Here is an 18,023-nt window from a genome sequence, read left to right as displayed (position 1 = left end):
AAAAATTCCTCGGCAAACTCCCTTGGCTTCAAAACTGTATCTCCGAAAAAAGGGAAACAAGACTGGCAATGAAAACATACATTGCCATGGCGAAGGTGGTTGCTGTTAGGGTTATTAATTGCATGGCACTGCCACCACCTCATGATTTCGAGGAAGACTTGGTACCTGTTAGACCAGAAAATCTAGACGGATACAGTGCACTCCTCCCCTGAGCCAATAGTTAACGAGCCCAGGGTCACAGACAGTAGGGGCAGACTGGTCTTTCCAAGGGTTTTGAGGAATGTGGCCATACATTTTGTAGATTTGGGTCAGAGACATGCCTGTGGACATTCCATGCCTGTGGACAAAATGCTTGTACCGTGCTAGAATACTTGCAAACTGCACTCGATACTGTACTATTAGGCTCCTCCCTGAGACGTCACAAAAAACTCATTTACTGTGCTATCTCATTGCAGGTTGCAGTGCGGAGTGCTGTGTGTAGAAACATCGCCTATGACTGCCATTGTAACTTCTGGAAGATGTTGGGTTTGTGTGAATCACAAAACTACCACGTGTGGATGAAGAAACAGTGTGCTGCCAGCTGCGGAATTTGCGTTGCAGGTAAATATAATTTTATAAATTCCTTGCGTTGTTTTGTTTACAAATTATAAATAAAGTACATATTTATAAAAGATCTTAAATTAAACCAAGACCCAAAACAAATTATCACCAAGTAAATTTCGCCAACTACAGGTCTATAATTTAGTATTTTTAAAACTATGCCACACTGTGTAAGTGATGTAGATAAAGGCACATTATTAGATCGGGAACTGTGCGTATGCTATAAGTTTATTTTTTGGGGACAACAATACGAAAAACATAATATGTTTAAAAACAGACTTTTCTGTCTTGTACAAAAATACTACTGTAATTCTTTATAAGTATTAAAATGAGCTAATGCTATAGTCTCTAATTTGTGGAGTTACTGCAAGTAAAGCTAACCGTTACATAAACATATATTTTCACCTGGAAACATTAATAAAGAAAACGGATGAAATTTACCCTTTTTAAATCTAATATTAGATAAGAATACATTCAAATAGAGAAGTCTAGAGAAAAAATAAAGAAATGAAATAATGTTATTTACATACAAAACAGGATAATCTGCCTTTGTCCACTAGTATAATGATACCTGAATATAATCAAGATTCTCTAGTACTTTAAACACTGACCTTTTTTTTTTAAATTTTGGTAGTTTGAAAAACAATTTCATTATACCTGTACTGTATGTAGAGCCCTGACTATTCTCAGTACTAGCTGTTATCCACAAGGTCGCATTCCATTATGGTTTGTTTATTTTCTTAGGTCCTGGTACACAGTATACCCACAAATAAACAATTTGTCACAAAGATTAATATACAAAATCATTTATACATTAGTAAGTATTTCAATTAATCATCATTTCAATTACTCCAAATGCAGATGGAATCATTTTCTTTTTGGTGATTCTCCTAATATTTAAAACTTGCATTGTAGTTGTCCCCTTACCACTCATGTACCACATGCTGTTATGATCACAATCTTTTAGCTACAGGGTATATTTATTTTTCTAGGTCCAATTTTTACCCACAAATAAACAACCTGTCAGTTACCGTGTAACATAATCTGTGGGTGAGGATTCAATGTGCATAAATCACAAAAACCTACTTGTAATTTATGGTATAGAAAGCATTTTCAATGCCCTTTTTCTAGCCATTCTTTTAATGTAGTGAGTTTTTTTAAAGTTTATCACGCTACGTACTGATCTGAGAGGCATGTAATATATAATGTTATGTACATAATATGTTATAAAATTTCTGATGAAAACGGTTTTGTATCGTAGAATTAATCAAGCTATTCTTGGTCGACAATAAAATTGTGTAAAGTTCGCCATGTACTGTTAATTTTGTAATGTCTTTGTACTTTTGTAATACATGTATGTAAATATGAATGTGTAGACCACAGGAAGAATAGCCTCTTGTGAGACTAATTGTGGATCTGAATAAAACTTACCCCCCCCCCCCCCAAAAAAAAGACGCAAAAAGGAGATTTTTTTTTACCTTTTCAAACGCCCCGACTATGAAATGATGACAAAAAATGTGTCAGTAAATGTAATTATCAGACTGGTTTCTTCATGTGGGTTTAAACAATTTTCCTGCTCTATATTTACATTGTATAAATTTAAATCTGTTTATTTGGTCCTTTAGAAGAGTCTGACTGCCAGAACAAGTATGGTGATGAGACCTGTAAGAAGTTCACCGACCACCGTTTTCATCTGATGCCGCAGTTCCAGTACTTTATGGCCTGTTCGTGCGCCAAGGCCTCTGGAATTTGTACTACGGGTAGGCTATATAACTTGTTATACTGTCATTAAAGTTCATCTGTGTTGGTAGTTACATGTTTAGAGCTTTCGACCAGTCACTCTGGTCTTCCTCAGTAGACTGACCCAGTGTTGACGTCACACTTCAAAGAAGCCACGTGGCAAGCTTCACTGGGTCAGTCTACTGAGGAAGACCAGAGTGACTGGTCGAAAGCTCTAGGTGAGAGAATTTTTTGTGTTGGACCAAAAGTTTTAACTTTAAACATATATAACTTGTTATCAATACCATAAGAGGGTCTCAAACAGCCATACGTTGCCACATTGCCTTTTAACGTGCATGAGACTCTCGATAAGTCCAAACAAGAAAATTATTATAATTTGTTTTATTGTTTACGAGTTGTCTAATAATTGGTGTCTATAAATTTTCATGACACAGGCTAAAAATTAGATTTACATATCTATCTTAGTTGGCTGTTTAAGGGTAGCTTCACCTGTGAATCAACAAATTAATTTTTAAGTAAACCTTATCTAATTCACTTACTAGTTAATGTCTCAGTTACTTAAGGCTAGTGGCACAAGCAAACGTGTTATTTTTTTCTTGAAGTATTTTTAATCATATACAGCTTACAATTCTTTGCTTTGTGAAAACTGCAATTTCTTGCAAAGGCTTTCAAACTTCTTATCATTATAACAAAATATAATGTAATCAATTAAAATATCTAGCTAATAGAGTTTTAAGTAATATTTTGGAGTTCAAGTGCAGTTGCAGTAACCAAAGATTTAGGCAAAAATGTTAGTATAAAGTGTCAAATCGTATGTTTGATTTTGAATTGCATTTTTATAGCACTAGCAACACCAGCACCGACCTTACAAGCTATCGATGATGAGGATGAGGTATGTCTGAGGCTTCAAAATGAGAAGAGGAGTCAGCATGGTGCAGCACCACTGGTCTGGTGTCAGGTTCGTTCGTTCGTCAAATACATATGAGATTATTAATTTATATCATATGTGAAATTGATTTTTGTTGCAGTTTACTTAATGAAAAAACTTAAAACTTAGTCCACCGGTGCAATAGCTCAATTGGTAGAGTGATCGCTTTGTAACCGGGAGGTCGTGAGTTTAAACCCCGGCCGGATCACACCAAAGACTTTAAAAATGGTACAACACTTCTTTCTCTGCTTAGCACTCAGCACACATGAGAAAGAGGTGGGAAGGTCAAACACACAGCACTACCAGCGGACTAGCCCCCTGCTGTAGTGTACAAATGTGTGTCGCCCAAGGGCTACAGAAATGGATATGGGCACCACCCTACGCTCTGCATAAGGGCACGGGAGACATTTCCTTTCATTATGGGTTCACCACACCACGAAGTGGTGGTGAACCCATATTGCTTTTTCTGATGTTTCTTCTCCTTCTCCTTCTTCTCCTGCCATTTTTTAAATGGATTCAGCTTCTTTATTTTAGGGCCCAAGGTCCTGAAATTTGGTATGGAGGTACAGTGGGCAAATACCCCTAGGCGTTTTTTAAATTATTGTGATACAGGCTTTTAGAATGGTTTTATTTGAGTTTTTTGGCTGTGTTATAGCAAATGTATTACTGTGTTAGTGTGCCTTGTTTACCACGTTTGGGCATGAGTCATCACAATGGAATGCAGGGCATCAACCAATAGGCATGCAGCTTTCCTCTATACTTCTTGCTGATTGGCTGTTGGGATTTAACTTGATTAACACCTGCACAGAGCATTTCCACCTGCACAGAGCATTTCTTGCTGATTGGCTGTTGGGATTTAACTTGATTAACACCTGCACAGAGCATTTCCATACTGACAGTATGTCTTTATTCAAGTGTTTTGGTAGGTATTTCAAGCTTTTCTGCTCCAGCATTGGAATGCGGGGCATGAACGTTTTTTTTTTTTTTTTTGAAAAATCAACAGTTTGCATTATGCAATTAAAAATCCTAACCAATAAAGTAGGGAATAGCTATCCAACTGTTGTTTTAGTTGTATGTTACTTCATATTATAGTTATATCAATGTAAATCATTGTTTTCCCTTGTGTTTCTCATTCTTTCCCTGCCATGTCGTAAAATGTGGTGAACCCATCGCTATATTTGCTCCAAAGCAAATATTGGCCTTTCTAGTTACTTAATGGGTTCTCTTCAACTGGGCCTGTTTTTAGATGTAATCTTGGTGTCACATCCTAACGTTTTGGGTTCAGAGCGGTTTGATGATTCCATTGAATCAGGCACGTGCTGACCACCATGTTGGTGTAATTGATTTAAATTTCAAAGGCAAGCTCAAATTTACACATCGTCTGAGGTTTCTGTGTATTTAATTGTTGTTACTTTTATTCTGACATTTCAAAAACAATTCAGCTGCCCTTCGTTTGCCCACCGTATGACTTTCTAGGTATCACACCTGCCCATTGCATTCTTCCGAACACCTGCCCTAAGTACAAGAAGGCACGTTTTCTTCTGATCTTTCATATTCTTGTACCTTCATTTTGTTTCTTCCTCAACAGGAGTGTGCAGATTTTGCGAAAACAGTTGTACAGACGATGCAAGATCTCAATGAGCCATTGCACCATACAAGCCCTGAAGAGCGAACATGGCTTGTGGAGGGAAAAGAAGTCTTGTGAGTCATCTTTTTTTATCTTTAAAAACAGATGAAATATATTTATTGTACATTTATTTTCTCAAAGTACATGCCATGCATGTATGAAGCACACATAACAGATATCTTACTATATAAAGCACAGGGATATCTTACTATGCAAAATCTACAAAGATATCTCATTATATATATACTAATTTTTACTACTGCCTACATGTTCGACGACGACTATGCACAATTTTAACACCTTCTATCTTGTTAAGACAGTTGATATTGCGGAAACTTTTAATAGGGATGTAAAAGATTGACAAAATGACTGATTCCCGTAATTTATTAGAACCATTACTGCTGTCCTAGTCAGCATAGTAACACGTAGTTAGTAAGTTTTCTATTCACACTTTGTCATACCCCTGCACTTTGCAAATACCTGATTACAATTATTTAAGATAACTCACATTTAAACTACACTATTATGTTAAGGCATGGATCCAACCTACAATACGAGTTTCCACACGTAGACTGTGAGATAGCTGTGGAGTCCTGGTACAGCGAAACTGAATTTTACGATCCAAACCGTCCTGTAGAGTCCTTAGAGCAAGCCGGTCACTTTACACAGGTGAGAGATACACAATCATAAATTGTATCAAGTCATAAGTCATTTCAAGTTTTTTTTTTACCTTTAATGCTACTTGTTTTCCTATGTATTAACTTCTAACTTCCAGCTATTCTGTTTGCTACACCCACACATGCTGACAATGTACTTTGTACAGCTTGTATACTAGTATTCGACTGACTTTCATATGAGGTATAACAAGCATTTGCAATTTTTAACAAATTTTGCTAAATATATGGTCCCCGCATCTAGAGTGGTTCATAGAATAATTATAACCACATTTTTAAAATAACTTATACTTTTGGTCACCTGTTCCCTACAGATGGTGTGGAAGGATACAAAGAGCGTTGGTTGTGCTTGGACAGAGAACTACTTGGCCTGCATTTATGAGCCAACAGGCAATACAGAGAACGCCTATGACATCGAAAGGAACGTCCAACCATAAGATGTATTCAGTTTGATGATTCTTAATACATCAAAACGATACCGAATTACTAATCTTACGTTTTACATCTGGTAAGTTGGAGAGGAAACGTCTACCTTAAAATTTGTTCATCATAGAAGTTGAATGAATAACTAATGGAAATTAGGTTCAGATGGCTTTCAAAACCAAAGATGCTGTATTTCTGCATTAATAAGATTGAACATTGACGGATTATAAAATGATTTCACTTAATTTCAATTAATACAATTTACAATGTGTATACAAAAATTAAATTGAATAGACGAGTGGAAAAAAAATAAAACATGAAAAAGCTGAATGAAAAAGCTACTGAGTAATCGACTCGCCATTAAAGGCCATACTTTGATTATCAATTTAATTAAACAAGTTAAAGTAGCCGCATGCATGTATCTAGTTGTATAGATGGCTAGTCGACTTCATTGTAGTTTTTAGTAAAGAGGCAATGGAGGGTTAGATAGTAGTACTCGTTTAAAGAAGAAAAGTAATATACTTGAACTGCTAATACTTCCCAACTATCATGTTGTGCATTATACACATGTCATTGACCAAGTACACCTAAATTCGATTAAAGAAAGCTAAACTACATACTGACTGCTCCTGCATAACTTATATAGAACAGTGTATAGATATTTAAAAAAAAAGAAAATAAAAATGCTAGAAATAAAGTTATTATCATGCAAAAATTAATGTTGGCCATTATTACACAAAAAGTCAACTCACTAACATAGAATTGTCACCAAATATAATTCACTAAATTTACGTAATTTACGACTTTCAGACTCTTTCTAACGAATGTATCTATCAAGTCCGATAATTATGTTTACATACGTAACTTGAAATTTTATTAGAATAACCAGTAGTTAGAGTTAGTCAAGAATACATGTTGGTGCCTACCATGACTTACTAAGTGTATGCATGACGCCTTGGGCCTTTTTTATATCGTTTTAACAATCTAATGCGTTTAGATCATGAGGATTCTTTATCAGTTACAAATATATATCAGCATGTATTTTATAGATATTTGCTAGGCTCTCAACTTGATAGGCAGAAACTAGTCCCTTTCAGTATGACAAATCTCTGTCAATTACCTACAAACCTCAGCAAACCTAAACTTTAAATGAAGAAAAATCAGAAGGTTTAAACGTAAAATGAAAATATTCTATCCCTACTTTTTATCCCCTTCCCCCAGCCGTAGCCCTACTAAGATCTTCCCCTCCCCCCACTCATCGTTTCATGCACACCTATTATGGTTATTCATGAGCACGTACATGTCAATATAACCCCCTCACCTCCATAAAAAGAACCTGATTTAAATATATAAACACTAATTTAAATATATAAACATTTACGTATATATGTGTGGTATCCATTAGACGAACACGGATTTCTGAAAAAAACACTCAATGTGATCTTCTGAACGGAGGATTTTTCGTACGAGTACCACTGCTGTAGCTGAAAAACGGTAAAATGAAGATAGTAGGATGGATCCTCCTTCTCGCCCTGACTCTGCCACTATCTGCTGTTTCAGGTAAGTTTTGTTGCTGTTGCTTGATTCAATTGCCAGAACATTAATCAAACGCAGACGACCTTGACCTACTGCTAACCATGGTTAAGAGGCTTCAGCAGACATCGGGATACCAGACATGTCCTAAATTTGCAATATACTTTGTTTTAATACATACTCCAGATACTATTTATCGTTATCTTTTGTTTTTAAATGAACCACATGTATGCAGTTTTAAACTTGAAGTAAGAAAAAAAAAACAGGCTGTGTCGAAAATGGAATTCTATTGAAACCTGCTCACCATAAAAATTCTAACCCCGGTGAATTGTTGCATTCAGCTGACGACGGTTCTTAAAAGATCAAAAATCACACTGCATGCTATACAGGTGTGTCGATTTTTTTTCTGATTTAATACATGGGCATGTAATGAAAAAACAGCGCCTGCACCACAACAACCATCCGTATACCGGATATTCATAAAAGACACACTGAGTTACAGCTGCAAATAGGCAAACATGATCGAAACAAAGTACCTTCCCGCAAAAATATGAATCCTTACCTGGTTATAATAAAACCTGCTTTGTACTGATTTGTGGCTACAGACTTTTGAGTCTAACTAATGCTACTGTTAACATATCTGTGTCTTTTAAATTCTCTTTATGCATGTTTCGGTATGTTTTTAATTAATTTGCAGTATATATTCTTAGTGTACATTCTATAAGGCCACACCGCCTTAATTTTATGGATGACATCCACGCGGGCATTGATTTTCGCCTGTTCTCGAAAAAAAAAAAGATTACGTCCACCGAGGTTCTGGTCTGGCTCTAGGCCTGTCTAGTCCAGGCTACCGAAACTCTACGACTCAAGAACTCAGTACATATTACATACAGTGCCGATTCATAAATTCCACAAAAAGCCAGCATGTGCCGGCTTGTCGTATACGTCGCTAAGTACTGCCCCAAATCCTCAATACCAAATCAAATCAAATCAAATCAAATACCAGCCTTGTATTCCTGTGGTTTAGTAGCATTTTTATTTCTGGCCGGAATTTTTTTTATTCGCCCACGCGCACTAATTTGGGGTCTTCAGAGGATGCCATCCATAAAATTAACACGGTTTGGCCTAACATGAAAAATGTAGTTATACCATAACATTCCCTTTTGCAGAATCCCTAAGTGACATCGTGAATGACCCACTTCCTTGGGATGTCGAGAAATGGAAATACTCATCCAAAGATTTTAAAGAAATTATGAAGAAGGTTTGTTTACAAACGACAAAATTATAAAAAAAATGTATAACATTGAACATATTTTTGACGCTAGTTCAAACACTGCATGTCTTTCATATGCCGGCCTTCTATTTCTGTATCCATAGCTGTGTGTTTTTATTTGCCGAAATTGGCTTGGGTTTCAATTAGATGGAAAGGAACGTACGATTACATGTAAAGGAACGTACAATGTTAGGGAAAGATAAGTGATCTTGGAATTTTTGTTTTAAGTGTCGTGTGTATGAGCTAGTCTCTGCCTGCTAGAAAAAAAAAAACAGTGATAGTATTATTCTTCGAAATATTCTTTGCTTACACATGCAATATTGAAAGAAAAAAATGCATTTCTTGTGCCATCTCTGTACAGCCTGAAGTCCCTAGTGCTGGGTGTAGTAACATCGCCGCTGACTGCCGTTGCAACTTCTTAGCATTGTTGGGCAGGTGTGAATCCCAAACGTACCATGTGTGGATGAAGGAACAATGTGCAGCCAGCTGCGGGCATTGTGTTGGAGGTAAGAAGCGTCTCTAACTAAGGCCGTGTCTATACGGAATCACCCAAACCGCGATTCGGGTAACTCACATTCCTCACATCTGGTCCACGTGCCACACACACCTGCGAAACCGTGTCCGAACATAATGCGCTTGAGCTACATTTATTGCTGTTTGATGATAACACGCAAGGCGGCGTGTTATTAATGTCAGAGGTCAACGACCTGCTTGCTGATGCCCCCCTCCCAGCGTATTTCGGCCGAATGTCGACGTGGTCCCGCCAGAGGCGGTGAAGCTCGCCCTAGAACGGACACATTATTTGACCATTACTGCTCTTTAAGTTGCTGCCACGTAAAAGTTGGTATTGCATATAAAAAAAGAAATATCACTCCGTAATCCATGACCAGGCGAAGTAACATTGAAATCACATTGCGTTCAGACGCAAATCGCGATGCGGGGAAACCGATTCGAAACCACCTCTAGAAGTGGCTTGGGATCGCGGCGCTTTCAATGTGATTTCGGAGCGTTCAGATGGAGCCACTTGAAACCGGCTTCGGGGTAAACCACATGTAAACCGCCTTGGGTGATTCCGTTTAGACACGGCCTAACACAGGGTTGCCTACAACTTATGAAATAAGCGTCTAAAACATGCTTCGATTGAATTATCTGTTGCTTTCCAATTTAATTACATATTTATTTTGTCCTATTATGATATTTACCCATAACTAAACAACCTGTCATTTAGATTGGTTTACATACAACATTATATCTTTGACTGAAGATTCAAATGCATATAATATGAATTTACATATACGTATACATACACACACATACATACACGTGAATATGAGTTCTTAAAGCTATATGTTTTGTCCTTTTGAAGAGTCCATTGGGAGCCAGTGCCAGGACAAGTATAAGGGGGGCTGTAAGAAGTGGGCAGGTCGTGGTTTACATCTGAGGCTGCAGTTTCAGTATTTCATGGCATGTAAGTGCCCGACGGCGTGCGGAATCTGTATGGAAGGTGAGCAGATGGTTCAAATTGGTATATATAGTGACTTACCAGGCTCGGCGACATATATTTTCAATGTCAAATAGAGCATGGATGTACTTCCATCGACCACCGCAACACACACAAAAAGGTTTACAAAAGATTATCCACAATATTATACGTAAAAAACCCAGTGTTATTATGGTTCTAAATGCCATTTTAAAATACAGCATAAAAAAGGCTAAGAAAATTTGGCGTATATCTACTCTCGCTTTTTTCAGGTAGCTCCGTTTTGTGTAATCTCCATATATGTATGTTATGTGTAATCTCCATATATTTATTATATTTACTATCATACTAGGGTCAGTAGTATAGATTAACAGGTCGGTAATTTTTCTTTGTGTAGCTTTTTATCAAGCTTTACTATTCTCGAATTGCAATATCAATAATGGTGGCCAAGCTGTTAAGATGTGTGTACGTACGGATGAATAGTATGACAGGAGCTAAAATGGTCACTCACAGAATATGAAGGTCAATGATTAACAGCGACACTCCAATTTCAGTTTTTTTTTTTTACCAGTAATTACAGCCAGTAATTACGGCTATTTTGGACTGCTTTTCAGGTAATCTTGGATACACATAAAAATACATACAACACATACACAGTACATAAACAATTATTAAAATACAATATACTCAACATTAACTAAATCAAGTCCTGTTCTTAACCCAACCTAGACCGGGGGGGGGCTAAAAGTGCCCGCGGCAACTTTGATGTTACCTAGCGTCTGAACGGCTAGCCGTAAAACGACCAAACTTGGTGACTTTTCCTAAAATATTGTTGGCAACAATTCTCTATCATTGGAATAAGATAATAATTTTTTGTGTTGCCATGGCAACGGGTTTCTGACAGGCATTTTTTGCTAAATTTAGTACTTTTTGTTTCAACAATAGAATTTTATGGGTTTTATGTCAAGTTACTCATGGTTTCTAATATTAATAACATCCCATATAATTTTATGTAAATTTTATCATTAAATATGCATAATTTATGCTAATTTGATGACGTCATTGGCCAAAATCCAAGATGGCGGACCATATCATTAGAACAGGTATATACGGGTTATTTTCATTAAAATTTTATCAATACTTCCATTTCTTTTTACAAAAAAGGTTTGAATGAAGGTGTTTAGTATGTTTACAATGTATTTTAGGCTTTATCATGAAAAAAAACTATTTTTGAAAATTCAAGATTGATGATCCAAGATGGCGGATATCTTAAATATGCATGACGTCATTTTATGACGTCACCGGTGTTGCTATGGGCAACATAAGACTTAGTACACACTAATATTCTGTCATAAACACTTTTGGTAAAGTTATGTTGTATACCAGGGAGGTTTTTAGGGAAAAACCTATTTAGACGGTTTTGGCCAATAAAATCACATTAATGACGTCATAATGACGTCATATTACGTCATAACGACATAAAAATTGTAGATATGATAAATTTTCACTAGTACACCATTCTCTGAAAATTTGGTGGTCATACGACATACCGTTCGCGAGTTCTTAGGGGGGTCAAAGAGCGCCCCCCCCCGGTCCCCCCATGTCAAAAAAAGCCCGGTCTAGGTAGGGTTAATGACCTGTTTAAAGTCCTGAAACGATGGAGCTGTCGTTGCTGTAGCAGAAGAGTGTTTACACCTATATACATAATTACTCCCTTTAAGAAGTAACATTTCAGATTTGATGTTTTAATCTAAATGTCAATCCATTTCTAAAACTAGCGACACCAGAACCAACAACAACGGAACTAGCAACAACAGACGTAACACCAGTTACTACGCCCAAGGTCATTGATGAGGAGGACTGTCTGAGGCTCCACAATGAGAAGAGGAGTCACCATGGGGCAGCACCCCTGACGTGGTGTCAAGTATGTATTATAAGTGTTGACATGTTTTTTGAAGAATTTAATGTTTGTGGTGGACTGAAGATCCCGCTGGTACTGTCCCGACCCGCCGCTAGTTTCCGTCTGTTAACCGACATCGCCTTTTGATGGTCGAGTCCATATCGCAGAAGGGCTACTTTTAAGTGTATCAGCACGGTCCATCCACACCATGATGTTTCGTGGCGTAGAGGGTAAGGGTATAGGTAAGGGTTTTAGAGCTACACTTTTGTACCCGGGTTCGAACCCGAGCTTGTGCGTTTTTTTCACTAATATTTACAATTCTACATGACCCTTCCTTTATATTTGCAACTAGAATATTGCTTTTTATAGTATTTATTACTTTTTATTCGTTTTTGGCCCTCAAAAAGTTATGGTAGGCTAGGATATGGCATCCACCATTCAACGAAATGGCATCGACCGTTTTAAATGGCATCGACTGTTTAAGAGACGGAAAATTGCCGCCCTTCCCGACTTTATCTAGCATTCGCGGACGAATTAAACTTACCTTTACTCAACAATTTGTTGTCTATCAGAATGCGGAAAATGGCGTTTAAGAGGGTTAAAATTGTCAAACTTGAGGATAATGTTTTATTGAATTCTATAATATAACCCAATACAAGGGTAGCTTTCTTCCCTTGCAGGACATAGCCTGCTGTGTTATCATTTTGATTCATAAGTACAAGGTCATATTTAGAAGTAACCAATAGTGTTTTTGACGTTTCTGTACATTTTCTTTATTGTTTTGTCCCAACAGAAGTGTGCAGATTTTGCAAAAGAACTTGTAGAGATGATGCAAGATGGCGATAAACCATTGCTACATTCAAGCAAAAAAGACCGTATTTGGCTTGTTGGTGGTAAATTAGTCTTGTAAGTATTTTTTTCCCGTTATTCTGGAGAAGGTTTGTTTGTTCCCTGTATTACCTTAGCCAAGAAGGTTATGTTTTTAGTAGCGTTGTCCATTTGCCTGTCTCTCTGTCTGTATTTTTTTGTAAACGGCTTAACTCAAGAATGTATGAATAAAATTTAATAATATTCGGTGTGTACATGGGATGGCCTCATTTAAATATATTACATTTTGGGCCCCGCTTTCCTTTGTACTGCAGCAGGAACTTCAGTTTTGATATCTTATAATCTAGACAGGGTAGGGACACGAAATCTGTATGGAAGATACCTTTTCTTCTTGGGAAGAAGCGTCAACGGTTTAGTCAGCGCGTACTGGAACTGCTGCAGTAAATATTTTAAAGTTTTCGAATGAGGATAACTCAAGAACCGATCGACGAATTGTCGTGCGTTTCGGTATGTACGTCTTAAAAGTAAAGCTTGACTAAATAAATGAAAAAAATGCAAATCAGGATGAGATGTTATAATCGCGTGTTATCGAAAGATTAGACTGCAAGTTGCCAGAGGAGTTATTAACTGATATGGTTTATGCAAATATGACCAAGGTATGAGGTCGCGGAACTCTTTTTCGTATTTATTTGCACATTTAAGAAAGAAAGAAAGAAAGAAAGTTATAGAAAAGAAAAAACAGGTTGCAGGAAGAAGGCGTATATATACCAATTATGTTTATAATTGCATATGAATTTATTTGTCGGATTCTATTATTTCAAATTCTAGTACATTGTTTAAAATTTAATTTTTAATAAATCACTTGCTTCATACTGCCTTTCCTTTACGTCATATTCACCGTACATTTTTGTTTAGGCACGGAGAAAACCTGCAGTACGAGTATCCCCAGGTAGACTGTGCGATAGCTTTGGAGTCCTGGTACGGCGAAATAGATCTATACGATCCACGCCATCCTGTTAAGTCCTTAGGGCAAGCCGGTCACTTTACACAGGTCAGAGATGTAAAGTCTTAAATCGTATGAAGTGATAGAATGTTTGAAAACTTAAGGTTTTGACTAGGTTTTCCTGTGTTTAACCTCTCTGTTAATCGCCCCACCTATGTGCTGTACCCAACTCTTTTATAATTATCTGTGTCTAACATTTTAATCTCCAGCGATTCTATTTAGCTCTCACGAGTTGTAAGCGTAGCCTCTACCAGGCTTGGGGAGGCGGCTGGAAAGAGTAGAAATTGGCCAAATATAGAGATAAGCATGCCAAGAGAGTTTGTCCGTTGAGATAACAGTTCGCCGCGAAATGTTCTCTCAACGGACAAACTCCTTTGACATGCTTATTTCTCTATTTGGCCGATTTTTACTCTTTCCAGCCGCCTCCCCAAGCCTGGTAGAGGCTATTGTAAACGTACTAGTAAACTTTGTACGAATACATCCACACACATCTTAAACGAAACGATTAAATGAAATTTTCTGACTGCATGTCAACTGTTCACCATTTGTATGTTTACTGCAAGTTATGGCTATTTGAAATAATTCATAGATTTTTTTAGATATATAGTTATTTGCGAAATTCAACAATCTACATCAATTTCTCAAAAAAAAGTGAATTACTACTACGCAGATATGATGTATGCTCAATTCCTTTTGTAGTTTATTAATACCTAGTATTTGTTTCTTTCAATGACTTTCATAGGTGTAAAGATGCTTTAATTTAGTATACTTTGTCATGCCAAATAACATAATTGCCGCATCTTTAACATAATTACCATTTTGTATGATACTTTATTTAGATAAAAATTAACAATGCCATCTGCCCTTTCTCCAACAGGTGGTGTGGAAGGGTACAGGAAGAGTTGGTTGTGCTTGGACACAGAACTACATGGCCTGTATTTATGAGCCGACGGGCAATACAAAGAATGCTTTTAGAATGAGGCAGAACGTCAGCCCGTAAAAAGAATTGTAGTTTAATGAATCTTAATCAATGTCAAAAATGCCAAATATAGTAATTTAAGATAAATGTAAGTTGATGAGAACATCTCCACCTTACAGTTTATCGTTTTAGTTAAATGTGACAATAAAAGAAGCCAGCTAAATGATGCATGGTTAAGTAAAATTTGGTTCATGTCGCTTTTTTAAGGAATAACATCTTAGGGGTCTTGTTACAAGTCCATCCTGTAGCTGCGGGTGTCTATATGAAACGATTGCTCATTATTCATTATTTATTGCACTGCCCTATATACACCTACCAGCGCTTAGTCCTCTTTGGCAAGCTTTCAAGCATACTCGGTAATATTGTTGATTTAAGCACCCTTTCTGATAATTCTACACAATATTCAGTTCTTCGCGGTAGTTTCCTTTGTTCGTATGATACCAACTGCCAAATAATGTCAGCCGCACAAAATCATATATTAGAAACAAAAAGATTCTAACTGTATGTGTCTTCTGGGATGGGAGGTTTGTTACTCACGCGAGGTTTCATGTATTTTTTTAATGTCTTGTAAAATATTTTCTTTTATTGTAAAAGTGGCTGCGAGAATATAAGTTGTACCTAACTTGAGTTCGCAGCCACTTAGTCCATGTCTTTTCATTTGTAATCATTGTGTTTCTGAATAGTTTTAAAAAATCTTAGGGACGGTTTTACTTTCACAATATGGCGGGAGAAACTCCTAAATTGTGTTGTAATTTTACAACAGTCTAAAAGTCAACATACAAACAGTCTAAAATTCAACGATATAGATAAAATGGAATAAGTCATCATTAATTCAAATATAGTATATATAACGTGGCGACATGAATATACAATTTTAAGACAAGTTAACACACAAAAAATCTGCAGAAGAAGAGTCTGAAACTCAATTTACAACTGCTTCTGCTGCATGATTTTGAGTTCTGGGAATTAAGGATTGTCTGTGTCTTTCGGTACGACTTAGTGGAACCTTGTAGTTGAGTGTTTGGTGTCTTCGTTCGTAAGTTGACGACCTCCCCGGCTCTATGAACTGTTGACATGTTCTAATAGTTGGAATATATATCGCCTTGACATGGAATACGTTTTCTAGAAGTATTTGACATACCCGTCATTTTCTTAGTATTTTTTTTTTGCTAGACAAACGCATCCCCGAACCCTATAAACTAAAACCCCAGCCACACATTTGAAAACACCCCTTTAACTGAGGTTGGCTGAAGAGCAGTATGCCCAAATTTGGGCAGTCTGACCACGTTTGACCTAAGGAAATGCCGATAAAACCATCCTAATCTTGAACAGCAGTTAACCACCAGTCAAGCATGGCCAAACCACCCATCTAATATTCTAAACATCCTGAAGCATTCGGTTGTCACATTCAAACAGTAGCCGACCTTTAGCCAACCACATCTGTCCTTTAGCTTCTCCCGACGACAGTGTTTTAATTGTAGGCTATAATCTACTGTGTGAGAAGGGGGCTCAATGTCGCATCATTTACAATGAATGAATGAAGGAAGGAAGGAAGGAAGGGAGAGAGAGGAAAGGAAGGACGGAAGGAACGAAGAAAGGAAGGAAAGAATGAAGAAAGGAAGGGAGTAAGAAAGGAAGGAAGGAAGGAAGCAAGGAAGCAAGGAAAGAAGAAAGGAAGGAAGGGAGGAAGAAAGAAAGGAAGGGAGGAAAGAAGGAAGGAAGGAAGGAAGGAAGGAAGGAAGGAAGGAAGGAAGGAAGGAAGGAAGGAATTTTATTTATGTAAGTGCATTGTTTCTATCCATATTCTACTTACCGTTCCACTTACCGTTACGATGTCACGGTGCAATTCGGATTATTGCAGACAAAACTACAGTTCTGAACTTGCAAGAGGACAGAATCGCATCCTAAGAAAAACGAGATCTGTGTTTGCACTCACAGACACACACACACAAGAACACAAACACACAAGAACACACACACAGAGACATACACTCACCCACGCGTGTACATGAGAAAAGGCACACACACACGCACACACATGCACAAACGCACACACGAATACAGGCACAGTCTGAAACACGCACATTTGATAACTTGTTGATGTTTTTTTGCAGAGATGACTTTTAACAAAGAAGTTTTATCAACACCAACTTTACCAAAGCAACCCAGTCGCGCCCCCTAGGTACATGATAGAAAACTGCGTATTTATCTCTGTAACTACTTGCACATATTTTTAAACCCTTAGGTCGCCCTATTACATAGTTGACTATTGATTGTAATATTCCTATTTAGGACTATTTGTCGACAATATAACAGATGCATTACTTATTACTGTCGCAGTGTTTATTCCATAGCAATTTCAGACAGTCTAACACGTAAAACGTGTGCAGATGTTTGTAAATTTCTAACGTTTTCTTACGAAAACTTTTTTAAATATGACGACTGACTATGATTCTACAATCATAGAAGATATAAGGTCATATTTAATGGCCCCCTGCATTGAAACTATATGCTTCTTATATTTGGAAAAACGGTTACTAACAGTACCAATTAATAATAGTGGTTTGTACTATTATCGTTATAGCCAGGGACTCATATTTGTCTTCTATATTAAGTAATATTAGTATTGTATTGTATTCTACCTTCTATGTAGTAACAATATAGGTTTACGGATGCATGTATTATTACTTTAGTTATTACCATCAAAAGTAAAAGAGAGTTGATTTGTTTCATTGTATTTTTAATATGCAAAACATTGCCTACCTTTAGAAGTTACTGGAATGTTGAAAATTTGCATATTTACCTAATTGAGATTTAGCTATGTAAATTATAAATGTAATGCAGTATGCAGCATAATCAACTACAGACGGGAACATTTTATTCTTGTACGGTGTATCAACTTAAAGGTAAATATTTTCGTTGCGGGGCCAAAAATTAAAGAATACGTATCTTAAATAATCATTACAATTTAACACATAAGAAGAAATCGGAAATGTCTTCTTCATGTTTTTTAAGATTTGAAAGATGGGAATGCA

At 36.9% G+C, this 18,023-nt stretch overlaps 2 protein-coding genes across 2 annotated transcripts; both read left to right on the top strand.

Annotated features, from left to right (window-relative positions):
- The first annotated feature begins 460 nt into the window (after positions 1-460).
- LOC109484036 (venom allergen 5.02-like) lies at positions 461-6,647 on the top strand. The gene is made up of 6 exons (XM_019787260.1): positions 461-600; positions 2,226-2,360; positions 3,183-3,298; positions 4,857-4,969; positions 5,429-5,564; positions 5,884-6,647. The coding sequence occupies exons 1-6, from the start codon at positions 519-521 to the stop codon at positions 6,004-6,006; spliced, it is 705 nt and encodes a 234-aa protein (XP_019642819.1). The 5' UTR covers positions 461-518; the 3' UTR covers positions 6,007-6,647.
- An 844-nt stretch (positions 6,648-7,491) lies between these two features.
- On the top strand, positions 7,492-14,079 carry LOC109476036. The gene is made up of 7 exons (XM_019776899.1): positions 7,492-7,552; positions 8,695-8,786; positions 9,160-9,304; positions 10,165-10,302; positions 12,057-12,202; positions 12,972-13,084; positions 13,922-14,079. The coding sequence occupies exons 1-7, from the start codon at positions 7,492-7,494 to the stop codon at positions 14,076-14,078; spliced, it is 852 nt and encodes a 283-aa protein (XP_019632458.1). The 3' UTR covers position 14,079.
- Positions 14,080-18,023: the final 3,944 nt, after the last annotated feature.

The sequence above is a fragment of the Branchiostoma belcheri genome, unplaced genomic scaffold, assembly GCF_001625305.1.
Source record: "Branchiostoma belcheri isolate BF01 breed outbred unplaced genomic scaffold, Haploidv18h27 scaffold1, whole genome shotgun sequence".
NCBI classification, from domain to species: Eukaryota; Metazoa; Chordata; class Leptocardii; order Amphioxiformes; family Branchiostomatidae; genus Branchiostoma; species Branchiostoma belcheri.
The sequence above is the reverse complement of the archived record's forward strand: the minus strand, read 5'-3'. Positions and strand labels throughout refer to the sequence as shown.